This window comes from Rhopilema esculentum, chromosome 1 (genome assembly GCF_057945365.1).
Source record: "Rhopilema esculentum isolate cy_ngs chromosome 1, ASM5794536v1, whole genome shotgun sequence".
In the NCBI taxonomy this organism is placed as follows: Eukaryota; Metazoa; Cnidaria; class Scyphozoa; order Rhizostomeae; family Rhizostomatidae; genus Rhopilema; species Rhopilema esculentum.
Window position 1 is genome coordinate 1,960,749 of NC_142815.1, and position 25,242 is coordinate 1,985,990.

Sequence of the window (25,242 nt, forward strand, 5' to 3'; positions counted from 1 at the left end):
TGTTATGATTTTTAAAAGTATTTTAAAGAAATAATTTCAATTTTATTGATATAACTGAAATAGCATCGTAAAGAAAGATAGTTATGATGAGAAAGTAACATTTTTATAATTAAGCATTCAAAAGTACAATTGAGTTAACTTGTTCAACCTGTTTTCGGATTCATATCTGGTTTGACACAAGGATCGTCCCTGGAGCCATAACTTTTCGCAGCAGAAATTTTATTCACGTTAACATAAGTTTCATGCCAGCTGCCATTGCAAAAATCAATAAATAAAAGTTCTATGAGGACTTTTAAGTTTGAAGAAGTTAAGAACGAAAGTCAATTGATTTTTAGCAGCTGGTAACAGGGTAACAGAGAAAATATGGTTGGTTCCACAAGGATCTGTTCTGGGCTTTGTTTTGTTTACAAGTTGTATTTCATCGCACCTGTCCTAAATGTCTGGGAGTACTAACAAAATTATTAATACTTTCTCTTAGACATTATAGGCGTAATCGTTATGATTATGTTTCCACAGACTGTTCAAATTCATAAAAAAATGATTTTGGGCCTAAAACTGTTTTTGAATCATTCTCGCTCGACAAGATGTGTAATTTTGGCAAGAATTGAAAAAGAAAGATCAAATTGTTGCAGCTGACTCAGGCCCGTAGCCATGGGGTGGCAATTCAAAAAATTCCACCCCTGGAGCAAGAGAAAAAACTTTCGCTGCTAAGCAAAACTCAAAAAAGACTTGCTAGAACGTCTGCCTGCAACAGGTCTAGGGATTTGCCACCCCTACTCCACAGGCCTGGCTACGGGCTTGAGCTGTCTTTCTTCATTACGAACAAATTATAGGAAACGAAAGATTCCAGCACCAGGCACCGCAGAGCGACTGAGAAAAGTAGGGGGTCTAAAAACGAAAGATTCCAGCACCAGGCTCTGAGAGCGTTGGGAAAAGTAGGGGGTTTAAAAAGGGGCGGGGGCTGGAACCGAATAATAAAAGGCTTTACTAGTGATAGACTTCTTAATATTTTGCTTTTTTTGCAAAAAGTGGAGGCTAAAGCCCCCAGCTCCCCTGCTTCACGGTGCCTGTCTAGCTTGAGAATTTACCTCAAACTTTTTGCCAGAAAGTCACGTTTATTTCTTGTTTGCTCAAAATATCCAGATAAGTTGAAGATATCTATGAAATTTTAGCTATTCTTAATCTATTCTTGAATTTTAACAACTCAAAAATTTGATAAAAAAAAGCGTTGAAGAGTGTCAGAGGACGACAGTTTTTTGCAACCCCAGAAATTGTAACTGCGGAGGAATGTTTCTACCTCGATTTCTGAGAAAGAGGTCTGAGTTTGAATCAAACGTCCGCCATTTTTATTTATTCACACAAAGAAAAACCGGTAGATAAAGACGTAGCAGGTACTGAAAGAGCTTCCCAAAACACGCTTGTACCTTCTCCATCCGGGAAACAACTCTGTAACGCTGATGAGAAAGCAGGGCATAGCGATACAATGACGATCTTTTTTTGGAATTAGGCCCATTGTTGTTTTGAGGAAGCAGTGAATTCACATGCGTCGAGTTTGAAGATGGCTGCTTCAAAGGCATTTAAGATTGGGGACCTCGTCTGGGCAAAGATTAAAGGCTACCCTCACTGGCCTGCAAGGGTATGCAAGTTATTTTTAAGCTGTAACACATTTTGATCTTCTTGTTATTTGGTGACACAGTTCGATTCAACGCACGCCAGTTCACGTCGTTCTTTTTTAACCAAAAATTTAAATGTTACATTTTCCACGAATCTCTTTTAAACTTAAGGATGTTATCTCTTGTTGTGTTTATAACAGTCCACTTATTTCCTTTCTGATAAGAAGCATATGCAAAATTCGTTTTTTGTCTCGTGGAATCATGAATTGCCAATTATTACAATCAACGACTTATTGTACACCCACCGTTCAGTTCAGCTTCATTGACAAAATATAACTAAATGTATTTCAATACCAAAACTGCAATGCAAGAGTTTATTTACAGATAAAATCTAAAACATTAATTTAATCTGTATCTAAATATATTTGTCTAAGGGGTTGCTACCCAGACTGGAAACTTTGTTGGGGGCCTGCAAAATATTGCCCATACATACATCTGCATGCTTTACCATACTGATCATGCAAAACCCCTAGATTATAACATTTAACATTATGAACAACAAAAATAACCAAGAATGTATGATTTCAGGCATGCAGTCTCAAATTTTCACAGTAAACTTTTCCACACAAGAAACAAAGTTACCAGTCTGGGGTGCAGTGCTTTCAAAGACCAGTCTTCAAAAACTTTGTTTTGATATTGTTTAATATATGCTGACTTTAAATGACGGGGGAGAAAGCTTCAAAGGTCTCCACTTTCTAGGGGATGTTAGCGAGTTCTGGGGGAAGTTAACAAGAGGGAATGTGGACATTTTACTCCTCATTTGATTAAATTTATATTAGGAATAATCATTCTCTGGTAGCATGCTGCCATATTTGTGTTGAAAAAAAAGTTAATGAGACCAAAAGATAACATGACATCCAAATACCATTTTAAGAATGGAATAAATCAGATGTAACCAAAATATGCCTGAAAATAGTAAAACATTTCCACCAATTGCAAGAAAATGACTGCAAGAAATATTCTGAAATATATTTTAAGCTAATATAAAATGGGTTCAGCTTGCTTTGCTTCCAGGAGTCTTGTCTTTCCAAAGTATACTGTCATTTCCATTGAGTCCCTTCCAAAACAGATACATTTTAACCCGTTTTTATTTTAAACCAGGCTAGTGGAAAGCAAATGAAAATAGAAAAGTTTTGAAGCAATATCTTTGCCCTGAGAATGGGCATGTCCTACAAATAAGAAACCTTTATCCTCCTTATCGTGGTCCTTATCCTCCAGAAATTAGTTCTATAGTTACAAGAAGTCCTAAATCCTTTCATCTGTTATGTGTGATGTTATTATGAATTCCATTTTGTGTGGCTATTTAATGATAACAACTTGTGAGGGCAGCTTAATAACAAAAGAAAGATTTTATCAACTCATACAATGGTTTTATTCATAAATACACATTTTTCAATTTTATCTTGTAGATAGACGAACCACAACCTGGGCAAAAAGTTCCACAAAGAAAATACTTAATATTCTTTTTTGGAACCCATGAAGTGTAAGTATATGTTGGAAACAAATTGAATCTCTTTTCACGAGGAACAGAATCCTAGTTAAGTGGCAACCTTGTTGTTAGAAATTCTTTTGACTTGGATATGGTAGAAAAATCTGATGGAATTGAAAATCAGTCAGACTTAGGAGAAAATCTAAGGTAACAGAATTGAGATGTAGATTTTTGATATTTAGGTACCTTACTAAATGATCAGAGGAATGTGTTATCAATGGCATTGAAAAAAGCAAACATTTGAGTATACTAAAGGTTTTTGTCTGACACTCACTAAGCTAGGAGATATGTATACCCAACTGGGTATATGTATATATTTTCAAGCATGGAGTTCTGATGAGAAAACCATTCTATGTTCTGACGTTTTATACTCTGAGGAGTGTTAGACAGTGTGAGTGGAAAGGCTTTAGTATACTCAAATGTTTGCTTTTTTTCAAAGCCATTTTAAAGTTTTGTACCACCAAGAGATTGTTTGAGTGTGTTATTGTCAGGCCTTTCCCCAAGACATGGACTATAGCCCGTGCTTGCGCAAACCTAACGCAAAAAAATTTTGCAAGGGCTTTTCTGCAAGGGCAGTTTTTGAAAGAAACGCGTTATAAGAAATGACTCTGGGCAATTGGAAAAAAATTTAAAGACATCATTTCTCAGAACAAAAACCGAAAGAGTTTGTTTTATTTCTTGGACTCTTCAACTAGGTGAGAGCAAGCAGTTATGATTGGTCCAATCGTAAAACATATGACCATTCATCATGCCTTCTGATCTCCCTGTTACTGTTATTTGCTTAAAAAATTTCTGCTTACTTTTTGAAATTATATATCTGACGTAAATACTTTAGATGGTGACAGTCTGATATATTTCAGTTTGATGTGTTTTCACTCTTCTGTGCTTTTTTCTAATTAAGAAACTCTTAAGAAAGAATGAGCATTAGAATTTCCTATACCGTCAAAAACATTGAATCCTCAACGTCGACCTTCATTTCTTATAGAAAAGACGTGTATTTCAGCTTTATTTTTTATTCAAATCAACTTTATCTTCCTATTACCCTTTATTCTTCCTATTTCCTATTACCACAATATTACCCTTTAAATAATATTGTATTGCTCTTTATTCTTGAATCAAGATGAGTTTCATTGCATCCTACTCAATAAGTATGTGTTCCTACACAAAACTTTAGCATTTTGCAAAAAATCTAGATATCTTTTTTGTCATTTTAAGGAGCAGTAATACACACAAAATTGTCTTCTTAAGATAAAGGATGTTTAAAAGTAGACAAGGTAATGTAATTTTTTCTTTGTGCATACTCAAATACAAATAGATAAACAATTTATTCTGCCAGGGCTAAACAGCCTATGCAAAAAGACCACCAGGGGTCTTTTTTCCAGAGAGGCCTGGTTATTGTTTTTACTCAAGGGCTCGTTTTACTTTTTGTTTGCATTTTGTTTCTCTAGCGGGTTTGTTAAAGCAGACGATTTGTTTCCCTTTGAAGAACACAAATCCAAATACTTTTTAACTTCAAAGAAAAACAGAGGCTTTGCCGAAGCACTTGTTGAGGTTATAGAGAACCCGACTGTGAGGCATACCCCAGCAGAGGAGGAAGAGGAAGAGGAGGATAACGAGGCTGGGGAGGATAACGAGGCTGAAGAGGAAAACGAGGCTAAGGAGCAAAGTCAAAACGAGGCAGCTGAAGACGAGGACAAAGCTGAAAGTGAGGAAGTTGATCAAGAAAAGGAAGAGAAGAAAAAAGAGAAGAAAAACAAGAAGAAGAAGAATGAGAAAGAAGAAATCGAGAAAAAGAAGAAAAATCGCAGGTCAAAAGATAAAGATGATACGAAAGTATGTACACTATTTGTCATTCTAAAGTGACTGGGTCACGTGTAAGAGGGGTTTTGTTTACAAATATTCAAAGCAAAGTGTCTGATGACATAATAGCAGGCCTTAAAATCTTGATGCTTGCAGTGGTGCTGCTAAGTCTGAATCATTCTTAAACAATTCGCTTTCAGCAATGTTTACTATTCGTAAATCTGGGCTTCCACAGACAGACGTCTCTATTCTATCTCTTCGGCCAAACAGCGTGTTAGGATTTTCACTTCTTGTGTTTCTGCAGCAGTACAAACCGCCTTTTTTCGTGGACTGATCAAAGGAATGGTGTTGAAATATACGTATAGAATCAATCTTTAAGGCTTTGGCAATGACAAAATATTTTTTTAGTAACAAGCAAATGACGATAAAATCTTCACAATGTGCTGCGATTCTCTGTCCTACCAAATCTCACTTCAGTTCCTGTGGTGGATTCACCACATCCACAAGCATCAGCACAACAACTTTGTCCCCCCCCCCTCGAATAAGCCCCCACTGCTACCGTAAATTCTCAAATTAGACCCTTTGATTTGTTGATTGTTGCCATCTGAGGTTGCCTATGGCGTTTTATTGAATTACGACAACAAATTCATACTTCTGGTAGTAATTAATTAAATGCTTATAAAGAAATTTCTATTAAAATAAACGAGGTAATTAATAATGTATTCTTAATGTCTACAATATTTTTATAAGCCCCCCCCTCGTATAAGCCCCCCTCGAATAAACCCCCATTCAAAAATATCAAAAATAAATAAGCCCCTAGGGGGCTAATTTGAGGATTTACGGTATATGATTTTTTCCTTGTTTTTAAGCCCAGTTTTGTTATCTAGTCCAAATTGCCAGATTGGCCAAATTCTCCAATTTTGGCCATATTCAAAGTCAAATGGCCTGGAAAATGCCTCTTAAATTTGGCACAACAACTTTGTCCCGCAGCCTTACACGTGACCCAGCCCCTTTAAGTCAGAAATCAATTTGTTATGTAACTGGCAATCCTTTGTTTGCCGTATTTTTTGTTCAAATTCAGCCGAAAGAAAATAAGTCGCGTCTGATTGGTTGTAGCCTGACCAATCAGTAACCTTAAATAGCTGATGTGGTTGACTAGCTGTCTATCTTTTGACCCATGTGTGCTTTGTAACTCTTGTATTGATGCAATATAGGTGTTTGTTGAATACAAAGATCCCGTTTATAACTGAGAGTAAAATTACTATAAGCTTGTAATAAGTAAAAAATGCTTCTATGATTTGACCTTGTTTTTAGGCCTAGTTTTGTCATCTAGTCCAAGGTTGGCCCTTTTCAGGACAAATTCTCCAATTTTGGCCATATTCAAAGTCAAATGGCAATGCGTGGAAAATACCTCTTAATTAAATTTGGCTTTTTGGCCATCTTCAGCTGAGTTTTGAGGACATCCTTTTGCTTTGTATAAACTTTAACACTCTAAAGAACAAACAAATATAAATTGAAAGAACAACACTACACAGTTCGGACTAAAATATCAATATTTTATCTAACCTAATGATTAGTGAAAAATATTTTTTAAAGGCAGAAGTTTCTCAGTTTCTTGTTTGAGTTTGGAAAATTAATTTAAAAGGTTCTTGCGTGGGAATGGCAAAGCTTGAAAGTTTATTTTTGCAAATTTTTCATTTGGCATTTTGATGCGAAAATTGGCCTGAGTTGGTCATCCGTCTTGTCTTCTTTGATTAATTCTATCTGACAACCCTGATCTAGTCTATTCTGAACCATCTTTGCCCAGATGGCAGGGAGTATGTTTTCTTATCTCGTTTGCAACATCCAATACTTTTATCATTTGAATTTGAACTGTTCCAACTTCTAGACATTGCTGTATTCCTGACCGAAATATTCTCACCTATTCATAGCCTGTGAAGGAGAAAGACACCAAATCTAAAAACCAGACCAAAGAAGTCCGAAGAGAGGACAGGCAGGCCAAGGTGGGACAAAAAATGGTTAATCATAATCTTAATTAAATTGCTAGAATCGTTTCTCCATAATTGACAAGCATCAGCTGATCCACAACTTATAATTTGATTGGCAGTTGATTGACATATCGGTGACAGGCTCTTGTTTGATTGTCAGTTTGACTCAAACAATCAAATGACAACTTATTAGTTGATTGACAATTGCCTGTTGACATGTTTGTTTTAGCCAATCAGAACACAGCTTATTGTTTGATTGACCGTTTTTCTTGGTCGATAATTTATCTTTGACACTTTGTTATTTGATTGACAATTGCCTATTGACATGTTTGTTTTAGCCAATCAGAACACAGCTTATTGTTTAACTGACCGTTTATTTTGGTCGACACCTTGTTATTTGATTGACAGTTCTTTGTTGACATTTTTGTTTTCACCAATCAAATCACAGCTTTTTGTTTGACTGACATGCTTGATAGGCCGATAGAACAACTTCTTGCTTTCTCTTTTTTGATTGATCAATTACTCCGGTAAGATTCTAAATATCCTAACATACAAATGTTTTCTTCTTTGCAGAGGCGTTTAAAAAAGAAGAAGAGACTTTCCGCGGCGATAGTGCGAGAATCTTCTGACGAAGAAGACTCAGAGAGTGACGAGGAGAAGCTGCATATTGATGTGAAGAACGACAATAAGGAAGTGAGTTTATATCGATTGATATCGACTTTGTTTAATATATAAAAATTATTTTTAGATATAAAAGTTGCTGTTTACAGGCCTGTCAGAAAATGTTTGATGCCGTATAGGCGGTGTTAAAACGATCGAGTCCTGGGAATAGGGTGGTGCCCAGTCCTTTCTCCCGTCGACCATTGACAGGCCTTTTGATAAACCTCTTCGGCACATGACCTCGGGGTAAGTAGTTGCTTATAGGAGTTGCTTAGTGGTGTGGTAGAATGCATGAATTATAATATATTATCTCACAAGTTATAAAAAAACTTATAAGAAAAGATAGGTATGTAACAATGAAAAACGGATATTGACAATATTCCTCCCCTTTTCTTGTTTCACCCCTCCCCCGATTATTATCATACCAAACCATTTCCGACCCCCTCAAATTACCCTCCTCTCCAAATTTATTCAATACTCGAGAGTAGCTGTTTGGTTTACCTCCTCATCGCAGTTATCATTTGTATAAACTACTCGGTCTTGTCTATTTTGGTTATCTCTTTTGGCACGAAAGTCCCCTTTGGTTTGGGGTTACGGGGGATTTGTTTTGTGACAAAATTTTGCGTTGGCCAAGATACCAGAGTTTTATATATCATTTTGGTTTTGTAGATTTCTGCAAGCGACCAGTCCTCGGATTCAGAAGAGGTTTGTCTTAGAATGTTGTTAAAACTTGTTTCAACAGATTTAATCTACTAGTAAAAGTACCACACGTGACTTGACTTCCTATTGTCCTCCAAACAATAGTTCTTCCTACTATCCCTTAATTTCCCCATGGGGTTACACAATGCCCACCGAGCTAGTGCCCTCTCATTCTGCAAGCTTAATGAGACACATAATACAGTGGTGGACACCTGTAGGGCGAGGGGGCGTTCACCCCCCCCCCTCAATACTTTGGAGGTTAATGGTTTTTGTTCTAAAACAATGGGAAAATGTGACGTCATCCTATTAAAACAGTAAGTTTGCCCCCCCCCCTAATATTTGACCGCATCTGGACACATTTTCAAGCTCTCCACCAACCCACTCCTCTCCTGTTTCTTTCTTTCTTTTCTTGGCTAGTTTTTCCTTTCCGATTTCTACTTTCCATTCTTCTCCCGGAGACAGTCGGTTTGCGGCCTGGTGCATCAGCCGGAAACAGTTTCCCATTTTTGCCACCGACCTTCAAATCTGATGACACGAAGATCTATTTTGAGAATTTTTTAATTTTGTTCCAATTGGCTTAAGAAGCACCACGGAGTACTTCTGAATGTGCAAAATCAGTTAAAGGCAATCTGTCTCGTTGCGGATTGGTTAACGAGAACAATAGCTGGAACAATAGCCTAAACACGATTCCAGCGCTCCGCCATATTTTTTACAATGCGATAAATTAAAGAGGGACTGGAAACAATGAAAAATCCCTTTGTTCTTATAATCAATCAACGTCGTAACAGATTGTTTTTAAATGTATTACAAATAGGCTGGGCTTTTTCATCATCCAAGTATTGCAATTTGGTCTCTGTTCATAACTTTATGAACCAAGCCGAAATAACAGTAATCCATTGGGATATTTCAATTCACGATATCTGTCAACATCTTATCCAATATTTAACAAATTTAACTGATTTTGCATGCTTAGAAGTATTTCATTGTGTTCTTTTATGTTATGTTGTCAAAAGTCAAAAACTCTAAAAACAGATCGTCGAAATGAAAGCCAGTAGGCTTAGTGCAATGTACCTTGGGCCTAAAAGTTTGATAGGCTAGGGGAAGTCTTATCTCTTACTGCCAAAGTTTCTAATCTTTCAACATTTTCTTTCCTATTTCGATCCACAACTGGGTATATATATTTCCTAGCGTAGAGTTTTCGATCTATGTTCTGACGTTTTAAATTCTGAAGAGTGTCAGACGAAAAGCTTTAGTTTACTAAATGTTTCCTTTTTTCAAAGCCATTTAAAAGTTTTGTACCACCAAAAAATTTTCTTTCCTGTCGGGTAACATGATTGATTGTTTTTTTATCGGCAGCCAGCGCCAAAAAAGAAGAAAGTATCTTCTGCTGGAGAAAGAAAATCGAAAGGGAATCAAAGGAAATCGACGGAGAAAACGCCAAAGAGAAAAAAGACGACAGTTAAAGAAGAGCTAAGTGAGGTGGTAATTGTTTACATGTACTTATTTGGTTAGAGGCTCTTGCACAACCAGCATGCCTTGCGACTTTATATTCAAAACTGGCCTAATTTCGTACTGCATATCAATTTCTTAAGACAGCTGCCGCTAAATAGGCCGCTTGCGCAAGAGCCTTTAAAGGTACTATGTCCTGGCGCATTTCTCTTGCTGTTTGAATTCCCATTGGTTGGAATAAACAATAGGCCTATTGTTACATATCCAATCAGCAACGAAAGGCTAGTTCTCGACATTTTCTCGATCATCAACGCCCGCAAAGCGTATTTTTGACTCTTGTCGGGTGACTGATGGGACATATTGCCTTAAAGTGATAAAGTATTTACTTTAACAAAATACGCTAGGTATGTATTGCAATGCAAGGCTGTTGTGTTAAAAGTTGGGTTTTCAGAAGCATTTTCTGGATTCAACTAACTGCCATATTTCCAATGGACTTTTCTGACCGCCTTGCTTCTTTGATTGGCATACTTTTGTAGTCATTCTTGTTTTTGATTGACATGTTTTTGTTGCAGTGGTTTTTTGATTGGCATTTCCAATATGATCTCTCATTTTGATTGACATGTTTTTGTAGTCATTCTTCTTGTTGATTGACATTTCCTGTTTGATGTCTTTTTTGATTGCCTTGCTTGTTTTTGTAGTCATTCTTCTTTTGATTGACATGTTTTTGTAGTCATTTTTTTTGATTGACATGTTTTTGTAGTGATTCTTTGTTTTGATTGACATGTTTTTGTAGTGATTCTTTGTTTTGATTGACATTTCCTGTTTGATGTCTTTTTTATTGCCTTGCTTGTTTTTGTAGTCATTTTTCTTTTTGATTGACATTTTCAACTATTCTTTGTGATATCCTTCTTTTTCATTGCCGTATTATGTCATAATGCTTTTTCTTAGCAGAAGTATGTTTTTAAATAATGTTTTAAACTTCAATTTTCCAGGACGACGAAGAGAAAGAAGTTATGGATGAAAAAGATTTAAAAGAAGCTGAAGATCAAAAAAAAGTTTTGCAAGAAAAGTTGAAAAAAATTCTTGAAGAAAAACACGAAAAGGAAAAACAGAAAGAAATGGAAAAGAAAAAGAAACAAGAAGAGAAAGAAAGAAGGAAAGAAGAAAGGCGGAAAAGTAAAGAGGAGAAGATGGGAAAACAAAGGTAGTTTATGATGGTGTTTTTTGAAAATGGAAAAAAGCTCCAGAAAGGTTTTCATAAAATGCATACAAAACATTTTTTGTGGTACAGCATTTTTAGATGGTTTTGAAAAAAGCAAACATTTTGAATCGTACTTATGCTATTCATCTGACACTCCTCAGAGTATAAAACGTCAGAACATAGATTCAAAACTCCAAGCTAGGAAAAATATATACCCAGTTGTGGAGCGAAATAGGCCAATCAGAAACGTGAGCACATGACTGTTGAGGTAGTCCAATCAGTGCCATTTGCCTATTATCAATGTTATCAATGGAGTCCTAAGGTGAAAACGAACTCTCTCTGTCTACATAGATGAAGAGTATTTTCTGGAGAGTTTCAATCGAAAAGCTCAAGTATGATTCCAAATAATTTGTTTCTTCACCGCCGTTTTCACAAAAACATCTAGAGTCACAAATTCTTTGAACTTAGAACTCGACTTAAAAACCATCTATCATCACATCACATGTGTGAACCGGTACAAAGGGAATAAAATATCTCGTTGATAACCAATTCGTTCATTTATTCATCCATTCATTCCTTCATTCATGCATTCATTCATTCATTCATTCATTCATTCATCCATTCATCCATTCATTCCTTCATTCATCCATTCATCCATTCATCCGCTCATTCATTCATTCGTTCATTCATTCATTCCTTCATTCATTAATTCATTAATTAATTAATTCATTCATTCATTCATTCACTCATTCATCCATTCATTTTTCAATGTTAATTCTGGCTAAGTTTCATTCTTATGTTTTTCAAACTGATGTGTTTAAATAAAATTTTAATACGAAAGCAGTAAAGTAGAAATGAGAAGTTTAAAATGCCTAATTTACATTACGTTATGGTATTATATGAAATAAGAAAAAAAGGAAAAATGGAATAAAGGCTATTATCTCATTTAAAGTTTTTTTAAAAATCTTCAGGGAGGATGCGAATTTTGTTTCTCTTTTGAGACTATTCCAGAGAACCGATTCAGTGTTGAAGTCTGCGCATCCGCAAGGTCTTGTTAGAGTATTTTATTGCCTACGTGTTTACCGATCACTGATTGGATAAGCTTGGGCCAATCAGGCGCATCCTTCATCCCTTTACAGTTCTAAAGTGATGACGTCACAAAAATAAATTTTTATAATTTTTGAATTTGGATCCATAATCCTGAAAGAGCATCATGAAATACCTCTAAATATGCAAAATCAGTCAAATGTGTTACGAAATGACAGATATATGGCCACATGTGCGTTGGTTCTCTCCCCATCAAACCTCGGTAATTTGGTCTCTGTTCATAACTTTATGAACAGAGCCAAAATAACAGTGATTCGTTAGCAAACTTCAAATCTCTAATTAGCCATATCTCAACCGATTTTAGACATATTTGGCCAATTTTGCATATTTGATAGTATTTCATGGTGATCTTTTATTTTATGTGGTTAAAATTCAGAACATTCTAAAAATAGGTTTTTGGTGACGTCACACTTTAGAACCCCATTGGCTATTCTTGACATGTATATGACAAATTTCGTTGTTATTTTTCAATTACGATCAAAAGTTTTTATTTTTGTACTGTGTCACATAGACAGGACAAGAAGCAGAGAAAGAAGGAGGAAAAAGCCAGGGAAAAAGCGGAAGAGAAAGAAGAACGTGAAAGAATGGAAGAAGTTGACAAACTTAGACGCGAAGAAGAAGCAAGACTCGCATATGAGCGATTGGCACAGGAATCACAAGGTTAGAATTCCTTTTGATTTGATGAAGGCAAAAACCACAAAGTTAGATTCTTTAATGATTCTATGATCACAGGAATCACAAGGTTAGAATTCCTTTTGATTTGATGAAGGCAAAAACAACAAAGTTAGATTCTTTAATGATTCTATGATCGCAGGAATCACAAGGTTAGAATTCCTTTTGATTTGATGAAGGCAAAAACCACAAAGTTAGATTCTTTAATGACTCTATGATCGCAGGAATCACAAGGTTAGAATTCCTTTTGATTTGATGAAGGCAAAAACAACAAAGTTAGATTCTTTAATGATTCTATGATCGCAGGAATCACAAGGTTAGAATTCCTTTTGATTTGATGAAGGCAAAAACCACAAAGTTAGACTCTTTAATGATTCTATGATCACAGGAATCACAAGGTTAGAATTCCTTTTGATTTGATGAAGGCAAAAGCCACAAAGTTAGATTCTTTAATGATTCTATGATCACAGGAATCACAAGGTTAGAATTCCTTTTGATTTGATGAAGGCAAAAGCCACAAAGTTAGATTCTTTAATGATTCTATGATCACAGGAATCACAAGGTTAGAATTCCTTTTGATTTGATGAAGGCAAAAACCACAAAGTTAGAATTTTTAATGATTTTATGATCATAGGAATCACAAGGTTAGAATTCCTTTTGATTTGATGAAGGCAAAAACAACAAAGTTAGATTCTTTAATGATTCTATGATCACAGGAATCGCAAGGTTAGAATTCCTTTTGATTTGATGAAGGCAAAAACAACCAAGTTAGATTCTTTAATGATTCTATGATCACAGAAACCACAAGGTTAGAATTCCTTTTGATTTGATGAAGGCAAAAACAACCAAGTTAGATTCTTTAATGATTCTATGATCACAGAAACCACAAGGTTAGAATTCCTTTTGATTTGATGAAGGCAAAAACCACAAAGTTAGATTTTTTAATGATTCTATGATCGTAGGAATCACAAGGTTAGAATTCCTTTTGATTTGATAAAGGCAAAAACCACAAAGTTAGATTTTTTAATGATTTTATGATCACAGGAATCGCAAGGTTAGAATTCCTTTTGATTTGATGAAGGCAAAACAACCAAGTTAGATTCTTTAATGATTCTATGATCACAGGAATCACAAGGTTAGAATTCCTTTTGATTTGATGAAGGCAAAAACAACCAAGTTAGATTCTTTACTGATTCTATGATCACAGGAATCGCAAGTTTGGATTCATTTACGGTTCTATGAGTCTTGAATCACAAGGTTAGATTCGTTTAGGATTCTATGATCACAAGAATTACCATTTTAGACTAATTTACGGCTCTATGAGTGCAAGAATCATAGGGCTGGATTCTTTTAGGATTCTATGAGTGGAAGAATCACAAGGTAAGGTTCGTTTAGGATTCTATAATCACAAGAATCGCAAAGTAAGATTTGCTTGCGCTTTTATGGTTGCAAGAATCACAAGGTTAAATTCATTGACGCTTCTCCGCTCAAAAGAATCACAAGGTTAGATTCATTTACGATGCTATGAACACAAAAATCGCAATGTTAGATTCGTTTACACTTCTATGCTCGAAAGAATCACAAGGTTAGATTCGTTTAGGATTCTATAATCAAAAGAATCACAAAGTAACATTTGCTTACACTTCTATAATCGCAAGAATAACAAGGTTAGATTCGTAGTAAGATTTGCTTACACTTCTATAATCGCAAGAATCACAAGGTTAGATTCGTAGTAAGATTTGCTTACACTTCTATAATCGCAAGAATCACAAGGTTAGATTCGAAGTAAGATTTGCTTACACTTCTATTGTCGCAAGAATCACAAGGCTAGATTCGTTTACGATACTATGATCATAAGAACCACAAGGTTGGATTTGTTTTCGATTCTATGGTCACAAGAATTACCATATTAGATTAGTTTACGAATCTATGAGTGCAAGAATCACAAGGTTGGATTCGTTTACACTTCATGTGTGGAAGAATTATAAGGCTGGATTCATTTGAGATTCTATGAGCACAATAATTACACGGTTGTATCCGTTAAGGATTCTATGTGTGGAAGAATCAGAAGGTAAGATTCGTTTAGGATTCTATGATCACGATAATTATGCGGCTAAATCCGTTTAGGATTCCATGAGTGCAAGAATTACAAGGTAGGATTCGCCTTTTTAATCAGGAATTCAAGTGATGTGTATTGCTGTCAGAAAGTTTACAAATACAATCAGGAAAAAGTTTGGTTGCTAGAGAACAGTCTGTATTTGGTAATTCCTCTGCCGAAATTTCCCTCCCCTCTGTGTCCCATCCAAACTATACATCTAGTCCTGGTTTCGTTTTCTGTGAACTTGTAAATCATAAATATTAGACTATTGTTAGTCATGTGTATAACCTCATATACGTCATAAGAATCTCAAAATTGTTCATCATTAATTTCACACAACATCATCAAATGTACTCAAAGCCTCTTGCGCAACCGGCATGCTTAGCGGCAGTTGCCTTAAGGTCATGTATCCAAAAGGTCATAACCCGTCACACCGTAAAACATCTTAAACAAAAGTCATAAATTGGTCAAAAATAAAGTTTGCAAATAAATGTCTTATCATGATGCTAATGAATATTATGCCACTACTTTACATAAACACTAAACAATAAAGCAATTTAATGAGATTAAAACACGAAGCAGGTCGATATCCATTCATGGAATTTGGCCCTTGACCTCTCTTGAAAACCTAAAGAGTAAAACTCCGTTTAAAAATAACTTGTATAGTACCGAGGTCTAAGGGATTCTTTCATTTGGCTTCCGCTGTTATTTGTACCAGAATCTCATCTCCATTTCATTTCAATTCGATTGCACTTTTGACCTCCAAAATGACATCTGACCTATTCAAATGACCTCTGACCCGTCAAGATGATCTTTTGCACAGCCAATCAAAGAACTCCTAACCTCGTCATAAGAATCTTAAAACCTTAAATTTCTAAATGGTCTTTTGTAAATTTTCAAATTCTTTATTTAATTTTCAGAATATTTTCAAATTTGACATTAAAGTGTTCCCTTTCATTGGCTAAAAAGCCTAAATTTTATTTTTTTGTAATTATCAAATATGCTGTCATGCATAAACGGTATCAAATTACAGTCTAACATTAACAGATGAATGTATGATTTCAACATTTTGGGACTGTGTAGAGTTTTGAGAGGGGAGGATGAGGATAGATGGCGAGAAATGGAAAGTAGAATAAATGTCGAGGGGGGGGGGGTTACGGAAGAAAAACAAAAGAGCTGGGTGATGGGAACGGGGAGAGAAAGAAATATGGTGAAAGAGAAGATAATGAAGGAAGACATATTCACATCAACATTAGATTTTTTTCATATTTAGATTAGAAAATCAGAGAAAATGCAATATATTGCTAATATGCAGTTACTAGGTTGTGTGAGAATTTCTTGATATTTAAGAGATTATCTTATATATTGGAATGTATCTTTGACCGGTGAGCCATTTCAAATATGATTGACAGCTTTTAAGTCCGACCTGTCTTTCAACCAATTGGCTTCAAAACCGCACATATGCTTTAAGGTCGAGCTACGGTTTGTATTTGAACTGGAGTTTTAAGTCCATCCCACCTTAGGACCAATGTCCACCCTATGCAACAGTAATTTCCAGATGGATGTTTATTTTCCGTTGTGATGATGTATCTAGCTCCCCGAAGATCATGGAAATTAAGGGATTACAAGAGAGCTAGCCTAACTTTTTATAAGCGACGCTTTGAGTAAATGAGTGACGTTAGATGCCATAAATCTGCAGGAGATGAAGTAGCCACAACCAACGAGACGAACGGGCACAAAGAAGATGACGATGTCAATCTACAACAACAGGGTATGCCGCGAAAATCAAGAGGTATTTATCATCAATACATACGTTGATATTGATATCAGAGTAAGGTCAGTGACGAGAATTTAAGTTCATAGGCCAAAGTAACCCCAGTTGAAAAGGTCAAAGGTTACTAGCTCCTCACTCTTTTAAGGCAGTCATCAGATTCTATAGTGACTTTAGCCATTTGTCAATCAGCAATTGGCCAATCAGTGAGCGTTACGCCACTTATACTCTTATTGATTGGCTAATATTGATGGGGAAATGGCTTAAGCCACTAAAGTATCTATCAATTGCCTTGCATGCCAAAGGCAGTAGCCTTCACAGAACTAAAGGTTTTGGATCATCGGCTCATAAGTATTTAAGGTCACAAGCCTTTGTCTTCTCAGTATTAAAGGTCTTTAGTGTTCATCGTAACATCGATTGATGGTTGACTAGGATGTTCTTTTAACGAGAAACGTGCTGTTTTCAACCAGTGCGATCTTATTTAACATGCAGAGGACACGGAGCCAGAGAGAACTTGTCTGTGCAGTGTGTAACGTGATTTCTACTGACTAATTATTACTATTATTATTATTATTTAAAAGAGTACATATTGATTTAAAAACTGGCAAACTTTATAAAGTGACATGCAAAGGAAAGGATGTGTTTAGTGGCTAACAATAGTGTGATGGATTGGGTTAAAATGTAATGTAATTAGCATGGAAAATGATGAATATATAATTACGTAGGTATGCAGAACAGCAGTGATTGATTGTATAAAATAGCCTAAATTGAATCACTACAGATCATTTGTCATCAGGTCCCCTGTAGTTAAGGTCAAAGACCATAGTTGCTATAGCATTAAGGTCATAGGTCACAGGTCCTTAGTATCACGGGTCATAAGCCATAGTTTCCTCAGTATTTAAGGTCATAATTCATCAGGTCATGAAATCTAGGGCCATAGGTCATGCGATGGAGTGTCAATTAAAAACTGCAAAGCTTGAAGTGAAAGCCAAGATGGGACTCTCAATTTTGTTGGAATATTATTTGATTTGTCATATGGTCACACTATCTTGACATCCTGTTTCATTTCAAATTGTCCTAAATTTCACGCCATTTATCTATCCATTTCGTCAATTAAATGACAATTTAAATTAAAATTGATAAGAGTAATATAATATGTTCTGAAATGAAGAAATATTTAATCAATAAAATTCAATAACATACATAAACGTTTTTAGTAATTTAAATGCTTAAATGATCAGTCAATTTAGGCCCTGTTCACACAATACCGGATTCATTTCATATCGGATTCACTGACCCAATCCGATACAAATATAAAGCTCAGTTCACATGATACCGGATTCATTTCATATCGGATTCACTGACCCAATCCAATACAAATATTAAGCTCAGTTCACACGACACTGGATTCATTTCGTATCGGATTCACTCCTGTTCACACAGTGACCCTACGCTTCAACATTGCTCCATAAAATAAATTGTCTTGGAGCAGTTGCATAGCAACGTGGAATGTTGTTCGTTGTTTTGCTCTTTTTCTGATTGAATGCATTCTTTGACGTGACGGAACTGATAGGCTGTTTTGTTTTGAAGAAGAAGTATTTCGAAATCAATTTTCAAACTATCTTATTTTCCTTTGCATGAAGTTCCGTTGTTATCAAGTGTTTAATTTATCAAGATATTTATTGTTAAATCCCATCTCAGACTTTTATGACGTGAACACAGGCTTATGATATCGCCATTTTAAATTGAATCCCATTTTGACTAGTTTTAACATGAAACCAAATCAAATACGAAATTAAGCCACGACACTAGAAATATAAACAAATATATTAAACTTGTTAAAATATAAATATAACAATAAATTTTAATGTTGAAAGTGCATTTGATCTCATTAAACCATAAATATAAAGCTATTTCTTAAAGATTTTTTATTAATTTTAACCGTTAAAGCAGAAAAAAGGCTTGCTTTTTAGAAGCTTGCGACACTTTGTCATGCCGAGTTGAGTTTCAACCCGAGCTCTAGAAACCCTCTTTTATTTATGGCGCAATTCTAATTGATCAGTTCATCACTTTATCAACCCGTGGTTTTATGTCAGCATCCATTATTGTGTATCTTGAGATAAACTCAACCAATATAGATTTTTCATTTTAAGATCCTTTTACTTAAATCACAAACATTGGGCTGCCTAAATGGCACAGAGTACTTTATCTTTCTATTATTCTTCTCCTTCTTTCCTTTCTTCTACTCCTTCTTCTTCTTCCTCTTTTTTTCTTCTCCTTTTCTTTTCGTCTTTTTCTTTCTTTTTTCTCCTTCTTCTTCTAATCCTTCTTCTTCTCCTTTATCTTATTCTTTCACTTCTCCTTCTTCTTTTTCTCCTTCTTTCTTCCTCTTTTTCCTCTTGTTCTCCTTCTTCTTCTTCATTTTCTTCCTCTTCTTTTTCTTCTTCTTCCTCTTTTCTTCTTCTTCTTTTTCTTCCTCTTTTCTCTTCTTCTTCTACGCCTTCTTCTTCTTCTTTATCTTATTCTTTCACTTCTTCTTCTTCTTCTCCTTCTTTCTCCCTCTTCTTCTTATTGTTCTTCTCCTTATTCTTTTTCCTCTTTTTCTTCTTCTTCTTTTCTTTCCTCTTCTTCTTCCATTTTCAGCTTACGCCAAGTCGGGCACACAAACCCTTGCAGTTTGCCCAGCTCTGCACTAGCAGTTTGCCTCCATGCAGGTGGTGCCGATTCGTCTTATTTCTTTTCCAACTGACGCTTGCCCTGTTATTCGTTGCCGTCCAGCTGTTCTATGAGCACTTTATGACAGACCGGTTAACACGAAACTTTCATTGCCTAATAAGTAAACATTTTCAATGCAGTGTTAACCTCGAATTCATGTTTCCTTACAGAACTCAGCACCCAAGAGAGGCTTGAAGAGCTCAATGACAGGCTGAAGCTGTCCTTGTCCCTTGCAAACCCAGTAAGTCTCTCTGTTGATAATTGAAACCATTATGATCCCCATCATAGTGTATTATAAGCAGATCGATACGAACTTCCCTCCTCCATGCTATCATCATTTGACATGACATTATTTCGGTTGAAAATAGCTTAAGTATATGTTTCCATCTATTCCATCCTCCATTCCTTTAACCTTTTGAACTTTAACCTACAATTTCAAACCTATGACCCTACTATATATCTCATTGCTTCAAACTTTTGATCTTACATATTTGGTTCTGTCATCAAAATCTAGGTCTTTAGACATCTAAAAACATTTATGAGACCTCAGAGCCAGACATTTTAACTTTAACCTCGAATTACTCATCTACAACCTCTCACTGAAACCCACGTCGTTTTTAACCTTGTGTGGCATCCAGCCTCTAATTTAGTGGCTCAAATTTTTAACTCAAAAATCAAGCTTTCAATCTTAAAGTTTCACGCAATCATCACCAATCACCCAACCATTTTCTTTAACCTTTACCCTGTAACCCTTGACCCCTGACCTTCAACCTCCTCTTACTGATCAGAATTTTCTAATTTTTGCCGTTAATTCTGATGTACATTGAACCTATGTGCTCCTATAATTCCCATTAAGGCATCCATATTTGGAAACCTCAGAGTTATGAATTTTTCACTTAAAACGAAAATTACCCTCCAGTCTGCAAAGCTTATTTCTGGTCTTTTGAGGACTGCCAATATGGCAGTAAACATTATTTTCTTACCAAAATACCTAGTTTCTTATTGGTAAATCGTAAATAAAGGTAACTAAAGTTAACCATTGGGAAACATAAGCAAAACCAATGGGAAACAGCCACAGTAAACCAATGGGTAACTACAGTAGGCTAATTGGTAACTACAGAAAACCAATGGGTAACTACAGAAAACCAATGGGTAACTACAGAAAACCAATGGGTAACTACAATAGGCCAATGGGTAACTACAGTAGGCCAATGGGTAACTACAGAAAACCAATGGGTAACTACAGTAAACCAATGGGTAACTACAGAAAACCAATGGGTAACTACAGAAAACCAATGGGTAACTACAGAAAACCAATGGGTAACTACAGTAGGCCAATGGGTAACTACAGTAGGCCAATGGGTAACTACAGAAAACCAATGGGTAACTACAGTAGGCCAATGGGTAACTACAGTAAACCAATGGGTAACTACAGAAAACCAATGGGTAACTACAGTAGGCCAATGGGTAATTACAGAAAACCAATGGGTAACTACAGAAAACCAATGGGTAACTACAGAAAACCAATGGGTAACTACAGTAAACCAATGGGAAACCACAGTAAAAATTGGTTACTCTGGGCAACCAATTGGTTATTACGGTAACCCAATATGTTACTACAGTAGACCAATGGGCTACTACGGTAAACAGATAAAAAACTAAGGTAAACTGATAGGAAAGTAGATCAATGGGAAGCAATAGTTTATAAATTGATAGCTATGGTAAACCAATAGGAAACTACGGCCAGTAATGAGAGATTTTGAATTTAAGATTAGAAATTTAAATGTTAACGTGGAACAACCATGCTCGTCCATGTTCGCCAAAACAGTGTTTCGGTAACAAAACAGTGTTTGCAAAAGTGCTACAGTAGTTATAAAACAGTTCTGTGTTTATATTGCTTTATAAAACGGTGTTTACTATATTACGTATATAACTAGACGTTGATGTTTCACTTTGCCTTCTCAAGGATCCAACAAAATGTTTGAAGATCATTCAAGAGATATCTGAGCTTCCCATCACACCTGAAATAATTAAACACAGCCGAAACATTGTGCAGACGTTAAAGAAGGTACGGCTCTTAACCATGTTTTAAATTCTAAGTGAACTTTCCAATTAGGGAGTATGGCCGAACACATATGTGCTTCTCGTGCCTTGCCTCGTTTTTGTGTTTTATTTTGTGTCTCCTTTTGTGTCTTATTTTGTGTCTCGTTTTGTGCCTCGTTTTGTGCCCCGTTTTGTGCCTCGTTTTGTGCCTCGTTTTGTGCCTCGTCTCAGATCTCATTTCATGTTTCATTACTGTTTTTGAATAGGGAACTCGTTCCATTTCAATCTTTATGACTTGCCACTTATGCCAGCATTACAACTTTTACTATTTATTATTGTGGAGATCTCAAAGTATTACCTATCGTGACGATTGTGTTGTTTTGATTTTAAACAAGTTTCCGTCTGTTCAATTATCATAGATAAGAACCTAAGAGCCTTTGACCCTGAAATTTCCCATGACCTCTGACCTCTGACCTCTGACCTCTTCCCATATTCGTTTGAAAAAGATGTAGTACGTATTGCAGACGTATTGTAGCGAGGTCTGCCAGCTTATGCAGGGATATTTATCCAGTTATATTTCTTTTAAGGTTCGTTGCTACAAAGGAAATCAAAAGGTTTCATTGAAAGCAGCAACATTATACAGTCATTTGAAAAGCAAATTTGTGCTTGCTGGGTCAGGTATGACGTCATGATGTCATTAGGAACTCAGAATTGTTATTTGTGCATTATCTTTGCTCCTCCAATAGTTTGTTAGTCCAAATTTAATTGACACGTTTTTTGGTCAATAGAGCGCCGAAGTGTGACGTCACAAAGTCTATTTTTAGAATCTTTATCTGTTGAGAACCACTCACTATCTTAAAGATTTTCATAAAATACTGTCAACCAACAAAGAAGCCTCTGTAATCGCACTGTAATCGCACTGTAATCGCACTGTAATCGCACCTGCTCAATTTCACGAAAGGATGATCTTCTATCAATGGTCGTTTACTTCTAGACATGACGACACAGTTGTTGAAACCACCAACGAATGCCATCTTGCAAGCACTACCACCAAAAACCGGCATTACACCAGTGCAAAGAGTAGAGGCATCAGTAAACGAAACTGTTGTTGAAGAAAAATTACTGTGTGAAGAGTCTGAAAAGAAAACTGAGGTATGTTATGAAATGTCAAAGGCCATTGACCTTTGACTTTGTCTTTAACCTTTGCACTTTCATCGCAGAACATTGATATGACGTCACGGAAGTATTTTCGCAGAGGAGGAGACGTTTGATGGACCATCTGCAAGATTTTTTATGAATGATAATAATGAAACAGTAAATGATTCAAACAGGAAAGTGACAATGTTTTCTTATTTCTTATTGAAATGACTGCCAAAGAAAATATTTTGTCAAGTGATAATATCCTTAAAAATGATCTACAACCGAAAAAATAATTTGATTCTTGCCTTTTTTTGTGAAAGATTCAAAATGAGGAAATAACAAGCTCGAATATTGGTGACACCAAGAAGGAGCAAAACAACGGACATTGCGAAGAAGACGCCAAAGATGTCTCTAATTTTACAGCTGACACTAAACTTGAAGTCGATAATGAAGAAATTAAAGATAAAACAACAAACAATGAAAGCGAAAATGTTAACGGTGAGTCTAAGAGTATTTAATGTGGAATTGTGCCCCATAATTGATGCCCCCCGCCTACCATTGCATACTTTAAACAGGCTCCTTCCACAGCGGAAATGTCAATGACTCATTTAGGCCCAGGCATTTAATTAATACTTTAAACAGGCTCCTTCCACAGCGGAAATGTCAATGACTCATTTAGGCCCAGGCGTTTAATTAATACTTTAAACAGGCTCCTTCCACAGCGGAAATGTCAATGACTCATTTAGGCCCAGGCGTTTAATTAATACTTTAAACAGGCTCCTTCCACAGCGGAAATGTCAATGACTCATTTAGGCCCAGGCGTTTAATTAATTCTCATACTTTTTCATTAAGCGCTTATTTTTGCGGAATAGAAGCCGTCCTTAAATAGAGGCTGTAGTGGTTTAGCTCTTCACACTGGGTTGTTTTTTTGGGTTGTTTTTTTGTAATATCGCAAAGGGTTACACAAAATACGTTCCTATAGTATCATTGTCAAATTATCTGCTTTCTTCGCATAAAAAAGAATCAAGTTGAATTAACCTCACATAGATGATTCCTTTTGACTCAGCTGACCAACATTAAACATCTTTACTTGCTTATTATTGGCCAATTTACTTTGCGCTTGCCCCAGGTTCCTCGAATTAGCCCCCTACGGCATTATTTTTTGTTGTTGATATTTTTGGATGGGGGGCTATTCGAGGGGGCTTATAAAAGGAGGGGCTTATAAAATTATAGTAGACATTAAGAAGACACCAAAAGTATGAATTTTTGTTGTAATTCAATGAAACATCAAAGGCAACCTCAGATAGCAAAAATCAACAAATCGAAAGGGGGCCAATTCGAGATTTATGGTAGCAGTGGGAGCGGCTTTTTCGATGGGGGGGGCAGTTTGAGGATTAAAAGTATTGAAATTTACTGCCAGAAAATGAATGCATTTGCTTTAATACATTTAATATATAATAACTTATCTTTGTACAGGGATTTCTAGTGTATTTTAGGCTTATTTACTTGATGTTTCAAATTTTGATTTTTACTAATATAATTTATTTCTTGTTTCTAGTCAGTCAATTTTGTATTTGTTGAAATCAGCACTGATAAAGGGCTACACACTTCAAATTTTTAAAATGGTTTAAATTTTTGAAATGGTTTAAATGATTGAATGAATAAATAAGCGAATGAAAGAATGAGTGAATGACTGAATGAATGAATGAATGAATGTGTGAATGAATGTGTGAATGAATGAATGAATGAATGAATAAATGAATAAATGAATGAATTAATTAATTAATTAATTAATTAATGATTGAATAAATGAATGAATTAATGAATGAATTAATGAATAAATGAATGAATTAATTAATTAATCAATGATTGAATGAATTTATGAATGAATGAATGTGTGAATGATAAATGATATATGTGTGAATTTAATTGATTCATATTGATTTTAGACTCTGATGCAACGAAAGGGGAAATCGACAAAGATAACGACAGGTCTTTGGCTTGCGTCGACATGGAGATTGATGACGATGATGAAGGCCTCTGCGAAGGAGATTCGAAGACAAAAAGGGAGCCTGGGGACAATAATGAACAACGTGACGTCATTTCTACAAATGACTCTGTTAATCAGAATCAAGAAATGTCGCACAAGACGCAAAGTTTTGATTCATAGGTAGCGTTTCTTAATTCGTGATTTCGATATGTAAAAATACATTTGTCTCATTATTTGACAATCCTTTTCGATTAACATTAAAAGCAACACGTATCTCAAAGATTTTTTATGAGGCTGAGACTTAAATCTTTATTCTGCTTTTCTGTGCTATATGCAAGGTTTTGTGTGGCCTAATACTGGAAACGTCCGAATTTCCACCCGTGTTTGTTCAAATCAAGCTTCATTTTCATTTTGTTTTCTAAGACCCCGTTTACACTGTCCCGGGACAATTTTGTACCGTTACGGTTCGCAAGTGTTTACACTGTCGCGGTTCCAAATTGTTCCGTTTAGCCGTTCCGTTTACACTGTACCGGTACGACCTTAATTTAATGGTAGAACATTGTTTATAAGAAGCTGTATTTAGTCAACCACGGCCTTTTTTGCCGCTGAAGTCAACAATCGAATTTTTATTGTGAGTTAAAATGGAGCGGAAGGCCGATTAAAACTTTACTTGGACGAAAGACAAGGTGGCTTTAATTTTCAGTGTTATTTTAGACTACAAAACTGCAAAGTCCAATCAAGGTTTGG

General features: G+C 35.7%; 1 protein-coding gene across 2 annotated transcripts; it reads left to right on the forward strand.

The window, feature by feature from the left end:
* The first annotated feature begins 1,290 nt into the window (after nucleotides 1–1,290).
* On the forward strand, nucleotides 1,291–24,779 carry LOC135690378 (uncharacterized). Of its 2 annotated transcripts, XM_065207914.2 has the most exons (16): nucleotides 1,291–1,636; nucleotides 3,083–3,156; nucleotides 4,611–4,995; nucleotides 6,894–6,965; nucleotides 7,524–7,643; nucleotides 8,280–8,315; nucleotides 9,666–9,788; nucleotides 10,751–10,962; nucleotides 12,578–12,726; nucleotides 16,536–16,628; nucleotides 19,493–19,563; nucleotides 21,289–21,390; nucleotides 21,953–22,043; nucleotides 22,360–22,517; nucleotides 22,826–23,003; nucleotides 24,455–24,779. In XM_065207914.2, exons 1-16 carry the CDS (start codon nucleotides 1,559–1,561, stop codon nucleotides 24,673–24,675), a joined length of 2,163 nt encoding a protein of 720 aa, XP_065063986.2. In that variant the 5' UTR covers nucleotides 1,291–1,558; the 3' UTR covers nucleotides 24,676–24,779. The 2 variants fall into 2 exon arrangements, with proteins under 2 accessions (XP_065063986.2, XP_065063987.2); XM_065207915.2 differs by lacking the exon at nucleotides 16,536–16,628.
* The last annotated feature ends 463 nt before the right edge of the window (nucleotides 24,780–25,242 follow it).

Coding starts and splice junctions, on each gene's coding strand:
- LOC135690378 (XM_065207914.2), top strand. CDS start 1,559: ATGGCTGCTTCAAAGGCATTTAAGATTGGGGACCTCGTCTGGGCAAAG. Junction 6,966..7,523: donor GAGAGGACAGGCAGGCCAAG/GTGGGACAAAAA, acceptor TCTTCTTTGCAG/AGGCGTTTAAAAAAGAAGAA. Junction 21,391..21,952: donor TTGTGCAGACGTTAAAGAAG/GTACGGCTCTTA, acceptor ATTTCTTTTAAG/GTTCGTTGCTACAAAGGAAA.